Raw genomic sequence first — 16,012 nt, 5'->3', positions numbered from 1 at the left:
TCACCTTTGTCAATTTAACTTCAGAAACATTCAAACGTATTGCTTGTTTTAGATTTTAAGTTATTTCAAATTATTATGTTTGTGTATGTTTATTACGCATCTGTTTCACTGATTTTTGCGACCGAGCAGTTATCAATTATTTCAGTTGGTAACATGTGCATAGCTTATTTTACTACTGATAGGTGTCGCTACAGTCAGTTAACTCTTGAGTTCTTGCTTAATGGGAGAGCCAATATACGGGCAACATGGGTCCCACGGTAATTTTCGCAACTGATGTGCTGAAAGGTCTGGAGGTTGCTTGGAACGCCGCGAAACAAACACGCCTGGTTACCATGCTGATCGCATATTTTAACTGTCTTTGACGCACTTTCCTTGCGTCTTGCAGAAAGAGCACTGATTTGCTTTCAGCATGTTCAAAAATACATTTCAGAGTGGCTTTCTGTCAATACTGTACAGCATTGGAAGCAAGCCACTTCAAATCTGGGATAAGAAGGTAAGGTGCGCATCGAAAGCGTTCGCGATGCATTGTGTAGTAGATCAGAATATGTTGGTTTTCGTGATAATCTCGTAACTGAGCAGCCTGAAATGTTCGCAGGTTAGAAATGGGCACATCAAAAGAATCACTGACAACGACATTCAGTCATTCGTGCTTGAAATTCTCGGTACAAATGTGAGGTAAGCGCTCCAACTTGTTGAATTTGACTGGCATGATCAATACCCGCTTTTGTACTGCTGTGATTAAACAAGCTCTGATTTCCTTGCCGTCTGTTCTCTTCCCAAACATTAGCACAACTTTCATCACGTGCCCTGCCGATCCTAGAAAGACGCTGGGCATCCGGCTTCCTTACCTCATCATGATTGTCAAGAATATGAAGAAATATTTCACTTTTGAAGTGCAGGTAATCAGCTGGAGATTAGGCTGCCCGGTTGATTCTTGATGCTGCTTTACGCTGTGCTTTCTTAGTGCAACGGCCAACTAGAAACACGGCTTTTAGCTTTTTGCCGTGTTGCTTGTTGGTCTTTTGCCTATTTTATTTTATTGTTTTAGCTTTTTTTAGTTTGCCTTTCATGGGTTATGAACTGTTCCACTTGTGAGCAGTTTACTGTGATTAATATGCCCACTTGAAAGGGACAAGTGGAATTATGCATGATTTTTTTGAGCACCTAATTTTTTCTTGTGCATTTTCCCCCTGTTATATGGAAACTCGCTGTTCTGACAATGAACAGGGAACTGAAAGGGATGAAAACAATGTCAACTTCTCCAACAGAATTTTCATTCTTGTATTTTCAGTTGCTGGAAACCAGCGAAAAGCATCGCGAAAGTGCAAATTGACGGAATGGCGCCTTTCTTTCATGCTTTCCAATGTCGTGGTGCGCGGTGGACAGGCCTTCCCATTTGCATGAATGGTCACTGAGCAGGCTCTTTCTGCAGCTTATGTTATGTTGAGAACCTCCTTCAGCAGCTGCATGCCAAGCGAGTACAGATATGTTCTAGCAGTTTCTGTTAAATGAGCAGTCATGATAGCAGATACATCATCATGCCATCAGATGCCATCATGCATATCATAGACCACTAGGCACTTCAAACTGCATCGCATTATTTTAAAAATAATGGTGACCAGGATAACACGCTTGGTGCTCCAAAAATTTTATCTAATTGCCACTTCACTCCCTGCCACTAGCACAGAAGCAGAAATCAATCATGGAGAGTTTTTTTTTTTTTTTCTAAATATATTTCCTTCATGATTCGTAGTTACGGAAGACTTGCTTTATGGACAGTTTTGCTGCACGCACATGCCTGCAGGCACACACACACAAACACACACACACACAGCTCTCTGTCTCTCTTTCCTTTGCTAAGATATTATTGTGGGATAGCCTGAACTTAAACAAGGGATGTTCAATAAGTTTTGCCACCTGGGTGATAACTTTTTCGTTAGGTGGTGGAACTGAACAATGTTACTTTCAGCTAATAGTTTAGAGTTGTACCTCTCCAATGAGCACATAGGAGGGGTGACTGCATGGTGGCATTCTTGAAAGGTTGGCATTACATTACAAAGTTTCAGGGGCTTTAGTTGACACCAGTAGAGGACTGCACCTTACAGCCCTGACCTTGTGCTATTTGACTTCTGGCTGTCTCCCAAATGAAGGAACAGTTGAAGTGTACATGCTTTATTATGCACAAGAGGCCATGAATGCTTCTGGGAAAAGCCAAGCACTTGACTTTCATTTGAATGTAACACCTTTTGTTCCATTACTTGAGTCTTGGTCACGACGTAAGTGTATTCTTACAGGGTCATCTTAATGTATCTTTTTTTTATTTCTTTACAACTGGGTAAACAAACCATTGTAAGATAGGCAAAAGATGTTATACACACCTGAGAGAGGCCTGTCCCCCTAAAATAATATCAATGAGACAGCCATGACATTACAAGGTTATGTGTGCAAAGATGTTATATACACCTGAGAGAGGCTTGTCGTCCTGAAGAAATATTGATAAGACAACGGCGATGTTAAAAGGTTACGGGTACAACAATAAAGATGCCAATATATACATTTTCGCAGACAGGATCCGGGAAAATCTCACACAGGATGAATAACAGATGTAGTAAAAAAAAAACAATATTTGTATCAGCTCACACAACATAAGAATAAACGATAACTATAAAGACTGCCCATGAATTTGGGCAATACTCGCAACTCACAACAGTGGCTTAGTATGGTTGATAGTATTTCTACTTCCTCAAAAGGGGTGAAAACAAACTACTTGAAGACTTCTTAACATGTGATCACAAATTTCGTGAGGTGGCCTAATTGGTGCATGTTTGCACAAGTATTCCCTAGTAGGAAAAGAGGCAAAGTGCACAATAAGAAATGGGTAGGACAAGCACTGGTACCGTCTGTTTCTGTCTTGTGTCCTATCCCTTCTTTCTGCTCTGTTTTCTTTCAGTTGTGGGCACAGAATTCCTAAAGAGGTGCTTACTTTCTGGGTCTCAGAAATACCTATCTGTGCCAATATTTCGGCTAACTATTTATTATGCACTACTTCGCATATTTAAAAAATATATTTCGCTTCAGAATGTGGTAATATATTTCGCTTCAAAATGTGGTAAAGCACTTAACTATAGATGGTAACAATTCGGAGGATTATTACAGAACAAAATGTGCTTTGGACATATTATATATCATGTGCCCAGCCCACAAAAAAAAATAATAATAATAAATAAATAAATGCAGGCATAGCACATTTTGCTCTTGGCTTTAATATTGTCTTTATTGAAGTGCTTTCAGGTGTGTGAATAGATGCTGTCTTGCTACACAGATCCTAGATGACAAAAATGTCCGTAGGCGTTTCCGTGCTAGCAACTTCCAAAGCACAACAAGGGTGAAGCCATTCATCTGCACTATGCCTATGCGCCTGGATGAAGGCTGGAACCAGATTCAGTTCAATCTAGCAGACTTCACACGCCGTGCTTATGGAACCAGCTATGTGGAAACGTTACGAGTGCAGGTATGGAAGTTGCTTCCTTGACGATTGTACATAATTTTTAAATTGCATTTACTTTTTCCTGTTGCAGCTTACTTCCTGTTTAAATTTTGTGTTGATATAAAGTTATGGTGCCATTTATCTTGAAGACCAGCGCTAAACAGACAAAGGACCAACAAAAGAGAAGACGGCACTGGTGCTGACTAACAACTGAAAGTTTAATGGAAAACTCGGGAAATAAATAAGGTGAAAGCAAGCGAAAAACGAAACAAAATACAGAAAAGCATCAAGGATTACACCGCAGAAGAAAGTTACTCATCAAGGAATGCTATCTCGTTTCTCTGTAGAGCAACGGCTGGTTCTGCCACGCACGTGTCCTAGTTCTTAGCGCTGCAATATGCTTCAAAAAATTTCTTTGCCTGCCCGGTTACTACTCTTGTAAGCTATTGACGTATTACACAAGTCTGGCAGGCAAGGATGATCATGCTCTTTGCATTCGTGGCAGTGCAGCTCGAGATTAGACTTGTGTAATGCGTCGATAGCATACAAAAGTAGTAACCAGATAGGCAGAGAAATTTTCGAAGCATATTGCATCGCTAAAAACTCAGAAACGTGTGACAAAACCGCCCATTGCTCTACAAGGAAATGAGATAGCGTTCCTTGATAAATGCCTTTCCTCTGCAGTGTAATCCTTGATGTTTTTCTGTGTTTTGTTTCATTTTTCGCACGTTTTAACCTTATTATTTCCTGAGTTTTCCACTAAACCTTCAGTTGTTACTCAGCGCCCGTGTCATCTTCTTTTTCGTTGGTCCTTTGTCTGTTTATTGCTGGTCTTCATGATGAACTACTTCCAACTCGCCCAATACAGCGTGCTGCAGAATTATGTGCGATTTATATTGTGAACATAGCATGCGACTTTCGCAAAATTTGTACTCTTGATCATGGTTTCTTGCAGTAATTGTGTGCATTATACACCACTATTTCTTATGTTATAAAGGGAACTGTGTACGGTGAGAACTTGTACAAGTAAATTATTGCAACTAATTGAAATCTGTGATTGCCTAAAATTTCTCTTGGATCTTTTCAGATACATGCAAACTGCCGCATTCGGCGAGTGTACTTTGCAGACCGCCTCTACTCTGAAGATGAGCTGCCTGCAGAGTTCAAGCTTTACTTACCAGTCCAGGCTAGGGCTAAAGTGTGAATTTCCTTGTCATGTGCTTGAGCACTACTGTGACCCTTTTGTATAGCTCTTGTGCCCATGATTAAAGGGGCCATGAGCTGGGATTCGTGGGCCAAAGGGTAAATGTGGTGCTAAGCATCAACAAAATAAAGCTGTTTTAAACAAATTCTTCAACCACCACACCTAGTGCCAGCCCTGAAAGCTCTGACAATGTTGGATGTGACTTCAAATCTACCGGGCTCGCACCAGCCCACTGCCAGGCATGGGAGACTGCCCTCCTCAACTGCTCCACACTGGAGTCCCAAAGGGCTCTGGTCAAGCGGGCGCGAGACGGGGCCTCGTCATGCGGTGTCCCGGACTAAGGATACCGACCATGCAGCAGGGTTATTTTTTTTTATTATTTATTTTTTAACCCTCAAGCTCTCTTTGATTAAAGTTTTTCACCACCACCACCATCGCTCCTGCGAACGTATGCATTTTGCGAGCTCTTGCATTGTGTGCTCCATTTCATTCAGCTGTCTCATGTCCAAGTCTCACGATCTTTAGCCCGTGTCATGTAGTTTTCTTGGGCACAAGCGGGTTTATATTTATGTTGTGTGGTCTTTCACGTCAAGTGTTATCTTACCACTCTAAGCTAAAGGGTATGTATGTAATTAGGTTCCAGTTACGGAACTAGCAATTATAAGCAAGTATCAAAGTGCATATTGGCACGTGACATAGTGGCGCTGTTAAGCGGTGGCCAGCATAAAAATTCAGGGGGCACTCTGACTGTATAAAGTGCATAAGGCGAAAGCGTTTTCCGCACCACGCCTATGTGGCACTACTGACGTCACATATAATTGATGAAGTAATGACAAATTGCTAATTAATGACGCTTAAGCTTCGCCTTTAGGAGTGGAACCCGACAGCGTGTTGTAGCGCTGCCAGGGAGTCCACGGAACGCCACCACCCGTTCGGCGCGATGCCTTGCCCTTTGAACACAACGCTTTTCGAGGAAAGGAAATGGCGCAGTAATTCAGTCATCTCGGTGGACACCCGTACCGCAACGTACAGGAAGGGAGGCAGTGGGAGTGAAAGAAGAAGGAAAAGGTTTGGTTTGGTTTATTTATCTCGGTGCACACTTGTCAAAACGCGGACAGATCTGCCGACACGGCTGCTAATGACAGTATGAGGCATTAAAGGCTTTCACCTTAAAACCCGCACTATCTGATGAACGTCGCTGCTCCAACAGACTGCGCGCGAGCAGAACAAAGTGCACGTCTTCATTTCTCAGTGCGGAACCTGCGTCTGGGTGGAACGCTCTTTTGTGGCGTCAGCGTTCACTATTTGGTGGCGGCCATCGCAGTATAAATTGCACGTCTTCGTTTCATTTCTCATTGAGGTGGTGACGAAGCGCGGCTACGGCCGCTTATCTGTTTTTATTGCGAAAGCAATATTGCTAGCACTTTTCTGCCGTCGGCGGAGGTCGTTCCTTCGCTGTCACGTGACACGATCACGTGACGTCACGACCAGAGGAGAGCAGGGGCCCCAATTCGTCTCTTCGGCCGTAGTCGTTCCTTCGCTCGGCGCGGCGGCTACCACGTGACGGCCTCCTCGGCCCGCCGCCTGAGGGCGCTCGCTAGGAGAGGATACTAGGGTGCCGCGCGCATCGAGGCACCCTAGAGGATACACGGGGCGCCGCAGCGCGCTCCGCTTAGTCATGTCTGAAGAGTTGTACAAGGCGTCACTGGAGTGACGTGCTGCGCGCAAACGCCGGCGCCGTGCCGAGGAGACAGATGAAGAAAGAGAAAGGCAAGAGCGGTTTGCTAAGCAACGCGCCTATGCCGCAGAATAGCGAGCCCAGCGGCGTTCTACAAGTTTTTCTTTCAGTCACAACAAGGCATCGCGCCGAACGGGTGGTGGCGTTCCTCCCTTCCTTTACGGTGCGGTTAGGGTGTCCACCGAGATGACAGAGAATTACTGCGCCATTTCCTTTCCTCAAAAAGCCGGTAGCTACGCGTGACCTGTAGACGCGGCCCACTGCGTTCCTTCAGTTGGAGGCGCTGCGCGCCATTTTTTTCAGCCACGCCATTTTTTTCAGCCACGCCCGTCGCAGCAACAACCGCGTCCGCCGAAGCGGACGCGGTTGTTGCTGCGACGGGCGTGTTTTCTTTCCCTTTTCTTTTTCCTCTGATCTTTTAACTCCTCTATCTGCACGTGGCAGCGGTGGTGGCTCGGCTGGAGCCAGTTGGCAGGCCCATGCACTTTCTTTTTCGTTCTTCTCTCAGACGCAACAACACATTTCTCATTGTAGCCAGCGTCCGCTTCGGCGGACGTCTCCATTAGCTAATGGAGACAATGGTGCGGGATAGGCTCTCCGAATACTTGGAACAACGGAATACGTTTCCAGACACTATGTTCGGCTTTCGCTCACATAAGTCGGCACAGGACATACTCCTCCAACTCAACAGAGACATAATACAACCAGTTGAACATCCACATAATGACAAGGTCGTCCTTGCCTTAGACTTGAAAGGAGCCTTCGACAATATCAAACACAGCGTCATACTGACACACCTCAGTGAGACCCACTGTGGCCGCAACACTTTCAACTATATCAAAGACTTTCTCGCCCATCGAACAGCATTAATCAAAATCCAAGAGGCAGAATACGGTCCGTATCAAATGGGTACGCGGGGGACACCACAAGGCGCGGTGCTATCCCCCCTACTCTTTAATTTGGCGATGCTCCATCTCCCGGACCAGTTGCAGGGTATTGACGGCATGCGGCATGCGCTGTATGCCGATGATATCACGATCTGGGCCACAGAGGGAAACTTAGGGCGCATGGAGGAATGCCTGCAAGCAGCCGCTCACGTAGTGGATCGCTACGCAGGGCACTGTGGTCTCCAATGCGCACCCAGCAAATCTGAATTTGTACACCTTAGGGCATCACCTAAGGACAATACCAAAATACATCTCTCCTTAACAAGTGGCCCCATACATGAGGCCAAAGAAATTCGAATACTCGGACTCTTCATCAATAGCCAAAGAAGAGTAGACACAACATTGCACAAGCTCCGCAAAATCGGAGACCAGGTGGGCCGTATGGTCCGTCGCGTCTCCAATAAGAGAGGGGGTTTGCGAAGCAAGGATGCAGTTCGGCTGGCCCATGCTTTCGTAATCAGCCGAATTCTCTATTCGGTCCCTTATCTACACTTGCGGAAGCACGACGAAGACAAAGTTGAGGTAATACTCCGTAAAATGATGAAGAGGGCACTTGACCTTCCTGTCTCCACTTCCAATGCGAGACTTCTTGCATTGGGAGTGGTGAACACCTTTCAGGAGCTCAAGGAAGCCCATCTCACAAATCAATACACGAGGCTAGCCCAAACGAAGTCGGGCCGGGACTTGCTAGCCCGGCTTCACATCCAACACGATTTCCACATTCAGGAGCGGGTCCGAGTGCCCGAACTCTGGAGACGCGCCGTCAGAGTTCGACCCCTCCCCACTAAGATGGATAAGGAAGACCATAGTGGTCGTCGCCAGGCTAGGGCGGAAGTCTTAGCGCGCCACTATGGCAACAAGCAAGGTGTCTACTACGTAGATGTAGCCGGGCCGACCCACGGGGGGTGGTACACTGCCGCGGTCATACATCAAGAAATACAGGTGGATGGTCTCTCCTTTCAAGCCCCAGGCACAACACAAGCTGAAGAGGTTGCTATCGCCCTAGCTGCTTCTGATACCAAATCAAAACACATCATAACAGATTCGCGTTCGGCGTGTAAAAATTATGAGGCTGGCTGGATAACTCCACTAGCTGAACGAATACTAAGGAACTGCAGCCGAGACACCAATCCTACTCCCCGCTGCATAGTTTGGACTCCGGGCCATCAGGGCCTAGCAGGAAACGAAGCTGCAGACGCGGCGGCCCGAGCACTCATTCACCGGGCGTTCCCATTGGCTCCTGAGCACCTGAAACCTGACGGTGGCTCTTTACTCTCGTTCAAAGACATAACATCTTATTATAAGGATAAGCACCGCGTGTACCCAGCCCCTGCAAAGGGACTGGGGAAAGCAAACGAACGCGTTCTACTTAGACTATTCACTAACACAATGCTGTGCCCGGCAGTATTAAAACACTTCGATCCCGCGTTCACTGGCAGGTGCAAACACTGTGGCGAGGTGGCTGACACCTACCACATGGTTTGGGCTTGCCAGCGCAACTCAGTTCTCTCCCCCCACCCCAACCCTACCAGAGAGGAATGGGAGGCGGCCCTGCTTGGCTGCTCGGACCTTCAGGCCCAAAAGGCTTTGGTCAAGAGGGCTAAGCTGGCGGCTTCGACCAATGGGGTCCCGGAATAGGGACTCCACCCATTGCGGGACTCTTTAAGAAAGCTTCACCTCTTTTATTAAATAAAGGCTTTTCATCATCATCGGCGGACGTGGTTGTTGCTGCGACGCGCGTCTTTTCTTTCCTTTTTCTCTTTCCTCTGATCTTTTAACTCTCCTCTATCTGCACGTGGCAGCGGTGGTGGCTCGGCTGGAGCCAGTTGGCAGGCCCGTGCACTTTCCTTTTAAGACGAAAGCCTTTAATGCCTCATACTGTCGTTAGCAGACGCGTCGGCAGGTTTGTCCGCCTTTCGGCGTCACTGCTTAAAAAGAAACTGCGCCGAGAGTGGGGATCGCACCAGGGCCTTTGGCATTTGAAGCGGAGATGCTACCACTCCGCCACGAAGGCTCTTTTTTTCTTTATTGCATGGAAGAACATCCGTAGAAAGGAGGAAAACTTCAATCAGACTGGATCGCGTCTCAAGTTGCCGGGCTGATTAATAGGAGCCCGCCATTGCCCTAACTCAGCACTGCAGCCCCATAAAAACATCAAAATCCAGGGAGGCACAAACATGCATCTAGGCACGGCAGCCAGCTTGGAGGTTCTTCGCGTGCAGCATATACACTCCTCACCAAAGCACACTGTTCTCGAAACACAGATTTGGACGATCTTGGTGGCTCGGCATGTCTGTCCATCATACGGCTTTTCCAAAGACTGAATAGTCCCCTCAACATAAACAGATCATAAGGCACAACAGAGTTTTTGTCAACAGGCAGAAATCTAATAGTGTACGGTGTAATTTCAATGTCCTTCTTGAGAGCTCGTTGTAGAATGTCCCAAAAAAACATGGCATCACGGCACAGGATAAAACAATGATCAATTGTCTCAGGCACGTTACACAGACGGCAATTCACATTCCAAGGTACAAACATCCCCTTGTCATTTAGAAATGTCTTGACAGGCAGCGTCGCTGTGTGTAGTTTGAAAAAGAACGTTTTAGCGGCTGCCTGAATACACATCCGCCTAACACGCTTTAGAACACTGATGTCCAAAGACCCCAGATAAGGCTGCCGATACAATGGTGTAGGGAACAAAGACTCAGTGAGAGCCTGGGTCATCTGTTTTCTCGAGAGGCTATACAGGTAATCTAAAGAGAAGCGCACAGTGAGGAAATTGAAAGTGTCAGCAACCTCCTTGAGGAATCCCCACAAAGTCCCCTCACGAGCCTGCACAGTCGGTGCGAATAAGTAAGGCAAATGAAAACTAAGCCGCCTAATGAGCACAGCTACCAGAAACGGGTGGTTTGCCGATTTTAAAAAGAAAAAACGGGAAACAAGTTGATGCACGAACAGGTGAACAAGACCCACTCCACCACCCTCTAAGGGAAGGAACAAGTTGTCACGCCTCATGGGCTCCCATTGAGAGCGCCAAACGAATGTTGCAAATATTCTGTGTATTGCTTGCACCTTCCTCCTCGCACAATGCAGGACTTGAAGGACATACGCGAGCTTTGCAAACAAAAATATGTTACAGACCTGTGCCCTCGCAAACACTGAGAGTTCCCTACCCATCCAAGCCTGTGTTTGCCGCCGTAGAGTTACAATTTGTGAATCCCAGTAGGCTGTACTATTGCGAACTTGGTGCAGCGGAACGCCTAGGTACTCAAGAGGGCTACTGTCCCAGCATATGCCACCGAACTGGCTTGGCCTAATTCCCCAATAACCCAACCAAAAGCCTTTGGATTTCTCTAAATTAAGAGCCGCGCCTGATACATCACAGAACTGTTTAGTCAAGTTTAGAGCCTCAAGTACACTCTTTTTGTCAGAACAAAAGAGGGCGACATCATCAGCATAGGCTAAAACTTTAACTTCACATCGAGCCAGAGAGAAACCGCGGATAGCTACGCTGTTAATTATACTGAGACAGAGGGGTTCCATATATAGGGCAAACAACAATGGAGACAGTGGACATCCTTGACGAACAGATGCTTCTAGTGGTATTGGTTTCGTTAGCTCCTGATTAACAATAACCCTTGTATAGGAGTTCATATAGCACATCCTTATGCCTTTGAGCAAGACGTCACCAATATTTGCATACTCCAAGACCGCGAACAAGAAATCGTGCCGAACTTTATCAAAAGCCTTCGCCAAGTCAATTTGAATCAGAGCAACTTGGCCTGTCTCATCTGATATTGTCTCTAATACTGAACGTGCAATATGGATATGTGTTTGAATACTACGGCCTCTAATACCACAGACCTGATGCGAACCTATCAAGTCCATAATGACGAGCTGCAGACGACTGCTAAGAACCTTGGCAAAAATTTTGTAATCAACATTGCAGAGGGAAATTGGACGATATCCCTCAACAGTTTTCAACCGATTAGTATCTTTGCTTTTGGGAATTAATATTGTGTGCCCAGAATAGAAAGTGGGAGGCAGGACACCCACATCATAAGATGCTTGGAAAACTTCCATCAAAACAGGGACTAGGCAAGGCGAAAAAGTTTTATAGAATTCGCTAGTAATACCATCTGGCCCAGGAGATTTCTGGCTCTGCAGGGCAGAAATTGCTGATTGAATTTCATCCAAAGTGATAGATCCCTTCACTATAGCACACTTCTCATCGTCTAGTCGAGGGAAGTTTCCGAGTAAGGAACTGTAATCGAAACCCTGATTTGAATCATCGCAACTACCAAACAGCTTTCGATAATAGTCGAAGAAAGCAGCAAGAATACCAGGCGCATCGCTGTATGTGCAATCACCATACTGAATTTCCAATATTTCCTTCGCAAGAGCATTCTCTCTTTCATCGTTCAGGGCCCGACGAGAAGGTTGATCATCAAGAAACCTTCGGGACCGAGATCGTATCAAGGCCCCCTTATATCTTTCTGTCGCAAATTGTTGAAGCTCTGCTTTTACGTTATTAATCTCTTCGAGATAGGCACCCGGGTTTACCCTCTCTAGCTCATGTAGCTCCGTTAGGGCCACGAAGGCTCAAGGTTCGAACATGAAAAAAGGCGCATCTAGTTGCATGGGTTTCATAAATAAAATAAAAGGAATAAAGTCAAGAAAAGGAAAAATAAACAAAATAAAAACAAAATAAAAAGATATGAAAATAAAAATAAAAACAATTAAGAAAAGGAAAGGAGCAAAAAAATATGAAAAATAAGAAAGTAAATAAAACAAACAGTGCGCCAGGAAACGCTTTCCCCTTGCAGCACTTTAGAGAGCCAAAGTGCCCCCTGAATTTTCACGGGTGTCCACAGAGATATGCGAGGCAGTTACTGCGTAATTTCCTTTCCTCAAATACAATAGTTTCATTGCGGCCGCTCTTTCTCTTTCTTCTTTCACTCCCACCTCCTCCCTTCCTGTAGGGTGCGGTTCGGGTGTCCACCGAGATGACAGAGAATTTCCTTTCCTCAAAAAGCGTTGCGTTCAAAGGGCAAGGCATCGCGCCGAACGGGTGGTGGCGTTCCTCCCTTCCTGTACAGCGCGGTTCGGGTGTCCACCGAGATGACAGAGAATTACTGCGCCATTTCCTTTGCTCAAAAAGCGTTGCGTTCAAAGGGCAAGGCATCGCGCCGAACGTGTGGTGGCATTCCTCTCTTCCTGTACGGTGCAGTTCGGGTGTACACCGAGATGACAGAGAATTACTACGTAATTTCCTTTCCTGAAAAAGCGTCGCGTTCAAAGGGCAAGGCACGGCCGCTCGATCGAGCGGCCGTGGGCAAGGCATCGCGCCGAACGGTTGGTGGCGTTCCGTGGACTGCCTGGCAGCGCTACAACACGCTGTCGCGTTCCACTCCTAAAGGCGAAGCTTAAGCGTCATTAATTAGCAGTTAATTAGTATATAGTCATTAAGCAGTAATTAGTCACTAATCAGTAATTTGTCATTACTTCGTCATCAATTATGTGTGACGTCATCCAGTGGTAACGTCACCAGTGTCAAAAGTGGCAAAGTGGTGCGGAAAACGCTTTCGCCTATACGCACTTAAGGCAGCCAAAGTGCCCCTGAGTTTTTTTCATCCTTCTCTCAGTCGCAACAACATTTCTCATAGCGCAAGCACACTAGAGGACCGCAAGCTGCTGTCGGTTCTGTGCGACATCTCCCGCAGCTTGGAACACAACCGGCCTCGTACTTGTGCGGCAGTTTGTGGAATCAGGCGCGTCGTTCTAGGTCCAGCCGCGTCACTTATTTTGGAAGCTTTCGTGAAATCATAGACACCCGCGGTCCATCATGGGAAGCGGAAAGTTCCGTCGTGCGGTCGGTGGTCATGCAGCCGCATGCAGGCCAGCTGCATGCGGCGACCACCGGAAAACCTGTTGTACGCTGCTGCGCCAAGAGATGGCGCGCGAACAGCATGAAATGAACAAGTGCGTGTCTTCTTGGTTCAGTGTCGTGTGTATGGCAAGAAGATAGGCAAGTATTTTACTTATCTTCTTTTGCCTCTCAGTGCCGAATAAAACACGTCGAATTTGTGTTTGCCTCCTTTGGCCATGTCATAGCTCACAATGCCCGGCGCGTTCGCCGCAACTTGCACCGTCACGCTTGCAGACTGGCTCGCGCGGGCCGCAACCACTGTTGACATATTGGCCTGTCGGAGCATTGAGCTCGTCGCGCCTTGCCAGCAGCTGATTTCGTTCACTAAAACCACGTTTGAGAGCAGCACAATCGTGGCGCGCGCATGCTCTAGCCACGTGATATTTTTTGTATTTCGCGGGCTTTCTTTGGAGCTCGGAAAAAAGATACACGTGAAATTTTCTTTACCGGAAATAAATGGAATGGGGGCTTCTGAAGGTGCTCTCCAACTTTCCTAGTCACATTTTCTGTCTAAAGTCAATATTTACGCATTTAGAAAAATGACCTTAATTGCTAATTAATTAATTGCACAACAAATAATTGCCTAAGATGCGCAAGCCGGTTGGTAGGTGTATGCAAGTGGTTTCCCTGGCCTACCACAAATATTTTATTTTTTAACCCTTGGCTAAAGTTAGCGTGGACACCCTGTATATGAGAAAAGGAAGAGGGCCTAGTACGGTACCTTGTAGTACACCGGAGACGACTGGAGCGAAACTGGAAGAGTAATCGTTAGCATAAACAAACTGCTGGCGGTCAGTTAGAAAATCTGACAAGGGTGAAAAAACCTGAATGGTGCTAAAAAATTATGACATGAGAGTAAATAACATGTTCCATGATTTTTGAACACACGCTTGTGAGAGAGATGGGACGATATGTTACCTGGGCCTTTCTTGGGGACTGGAACGATTTTGCCCACTTTCCAGTCTTTAGGGAGCGTGCCGGTTGATAATGAGTGCTGAAAAATGTGTGCTAGGATTTTGCTAGTTACGTGTTTAGTGTTCCTTAGAACTTTCGTAATGATGTCATCAATGCCTGCAGATGACGTGAGTTTTAATGAATCAATTATTTTTTCAATGCCGTGAAGTGTAAACGTGATAGGAGGTATGTTAGGATGATCTGAAATGGGATAATATGGGAGGCTAGTATCGGGTTCATGAGTAAGCACTGCGCTGTAGGTACGGTTTAGGGCCTCGACTACATCGCAGTCAGATTAAGGAATACCAAACTGGTCAGATAGAGATGCTGATGCTCGTGAGCGTTTCGAGTTAATAGTCCTCCAGAATTGCTTCGCATTGTTTCGGATTAATGATGGTAGTGTCGATGAGAAGAAGAAACGTTTTGAATTTATTAGTAACTTGAGGAAAACTTTTAATGTCGAACGGTACCTTTGCCATGCTGTGAATTTCGAATTTCTGAAATGTCGCTTTGTTTTATTTTTTAGCTGATGTAAACCACGGTGATGAAGGGCGGTCATGAATCTTTCTGACGGGAATGTACTTTTTTATGTTTTTGCATTTTAGTTTTGAAAGTTCACCTGTTTAATTCTACTGAGCGGCCTTCAAACCTTGGAAGAAACGAAATGCAGAAGTGGCTCAGTTCAGCGTTCATAGATCTATAATCACCTTTTTCATACAGCGATAACAGTTTAGTGCCGGCGTTCTGACGTTTATGCATGCACCGAAAAGTTCCATGAATTACTGTGTGGTCGCTGACGGCGTCTAGATGGCTTAGGCGAGATAAACTGTTGGGATGTGACGTTAACACGAGATCGAGTATGTTGGAAACGCGGTTGGTCTCTCTGGTTGGCGAGTTTACCATTTGTGGTAATCCAAATGTTAAGCACGTGTGAACAAAATGGCTTTCGATGGTTTGCTTGGACAATATAGAAACAAGGTCAGACCAAACCATCGAAAGCCATTTTGTTTAAGGTCAGACTTTGACCCGCCGCGGTGGCTCAGTGGTAAGGCGCTCGTCTACCGAGCTGGAATACCCGGGTTTGAACCCGACCGCGGCGGCCGCGTTTCGATGGAGGCGAAACGCAAGAGGCGTCCGTGGGCTGTGCAGTGTCAGTGCACGTTAAAGATCCCCAGGTGGTCGAAATTATTCCGGAGACCTCCCCTACGGCACGTCTTTCTCTCTTTCTTCTTTCACTCCTACGTTCCCCCCTTCCCTTACGGCGCGGTTCAGGTGTCCGCCGAGATATGTGAGACAGATACTGCGCCATTTCCTTTCTCATAAACCAACTTACCAAGGTCAGACCACGTGATGGAAGGAAAATTAAAGTCGCCAAACATAAGGATGGGGGTGTTTGGAAATTGTCAAGTTACAGTTGGCATCATGAAACTCAGCAACAAAAGTATTGTTAGTGTTTGGTGGGCGGTAACAAATTCGGAGGATTAAAGTTGGATGAGTGGCATTAGATGTGACAAATATGATTTCCAGAGGGGAATTTATTGGGACGCGAGTGCAGAGCAAAGAGGCATGAGCACCTATGAGGATGCCCCCTCCGCGCCGGGTGACGCGATCGCATCTAAATATGTGGAAATCAAGTAAGAAAGATTTAACTTCGGAGTCGTCGATGGATGAGTTTAACCCGGTTTCGGTAAATATTAGCGTCGGATGTGTTGGTAAGGCTGCCTAGTACAACATTTGGCAGAAGGCTTCGAAT

At 46.2% G+C, this 16,012-nt stretch overlaps 2 protein-coding genes across 2 annotated transcripts in view; both read left to right on the top strand.

Annotated features, from left to right (window-relative positions):
- Nucleotides 1–265: 265 nt before the first annotated feature.
- On the top strand, nt 266–4,836 carry LOC149341660 (cilia- and flagella-associated protein 20). Its single transcript, XM_089543801.1, has 5 exons — nt 266–493; nt 596–675; nt 788–899; nt 3,323–3,511; nt 4,575–4,836. Exons 1-5 carry the CDS (start codon nt 410–412, stop codon nt 4,689–4,691), a joined length of 582 nt encoding a protein of 193 aa, XP_089399927.1. The 5' UTR covers nt 266–409; the 3' UTR covers nt 4,692–4,836.
- A 1,474-nt stretch (nt 4,837–6,310) lies between these two features.
- Nucleotides 6,311–16,012, top strand: part of LOC149341658 (U6 snRNA-associated Sm-like protein LSm6) — a 144,668-nt gene continuing 134,966 nt past the window's right edge. The window contains exon 1 of the mRNA XM_089543800.1: nt 6,311–6,461. The gene's annotated coding sequence lies outside the window, so the exon portion shown is untranslated. The remainder of the gene's footprint in view (nt 6,462–16,012) is intronic.

Source organism: Amblyomma mixtum, chromosome 5, assembly GCF_055824585.1.
Source record: "Amblyomma mixtum isolate Tamu chromosome 5, ASM5582458v1, whole genome shotgun sequence".
NCBI lineage: Eukaryota > Metazoa > Arthropoda > Arachnida > Ixodida > Ixodidae > Amblyomma > Amblyomma mixtum.
The sequence above is the reverse complement of the archived record's forward strand: the minus strand, read 5'-3'. Positions and strand labels throughout refer to the sequence as shown.

What these genes read in the sequence shown, in the direction of transcription:
- LOC149341660 (XM_089543801.1), top strand. Translation starts at nt 410, where the DNA reads ATGTTCAAAAATACATTTCAGAGTGGCTTTCTGTCAATACTGTACAGC. An exon ending in TTCAAATCTGGGATAAGAAG is followed by an intron (nt 494 to 595) that starts GTAAGGTGCGCA and finishes AAATGTTCGCAG; the next exon opens with GTTAGAAATGGGCACATCAA. An exon ending in ATTCTCGGTACAAATGTGAG is followed by an intron (nt 676 to 787) that starts GTAAGCGCTCCA and finishes CCCAAACATTAG; the next exon opens with CACAACTTTCATCACGTGCC.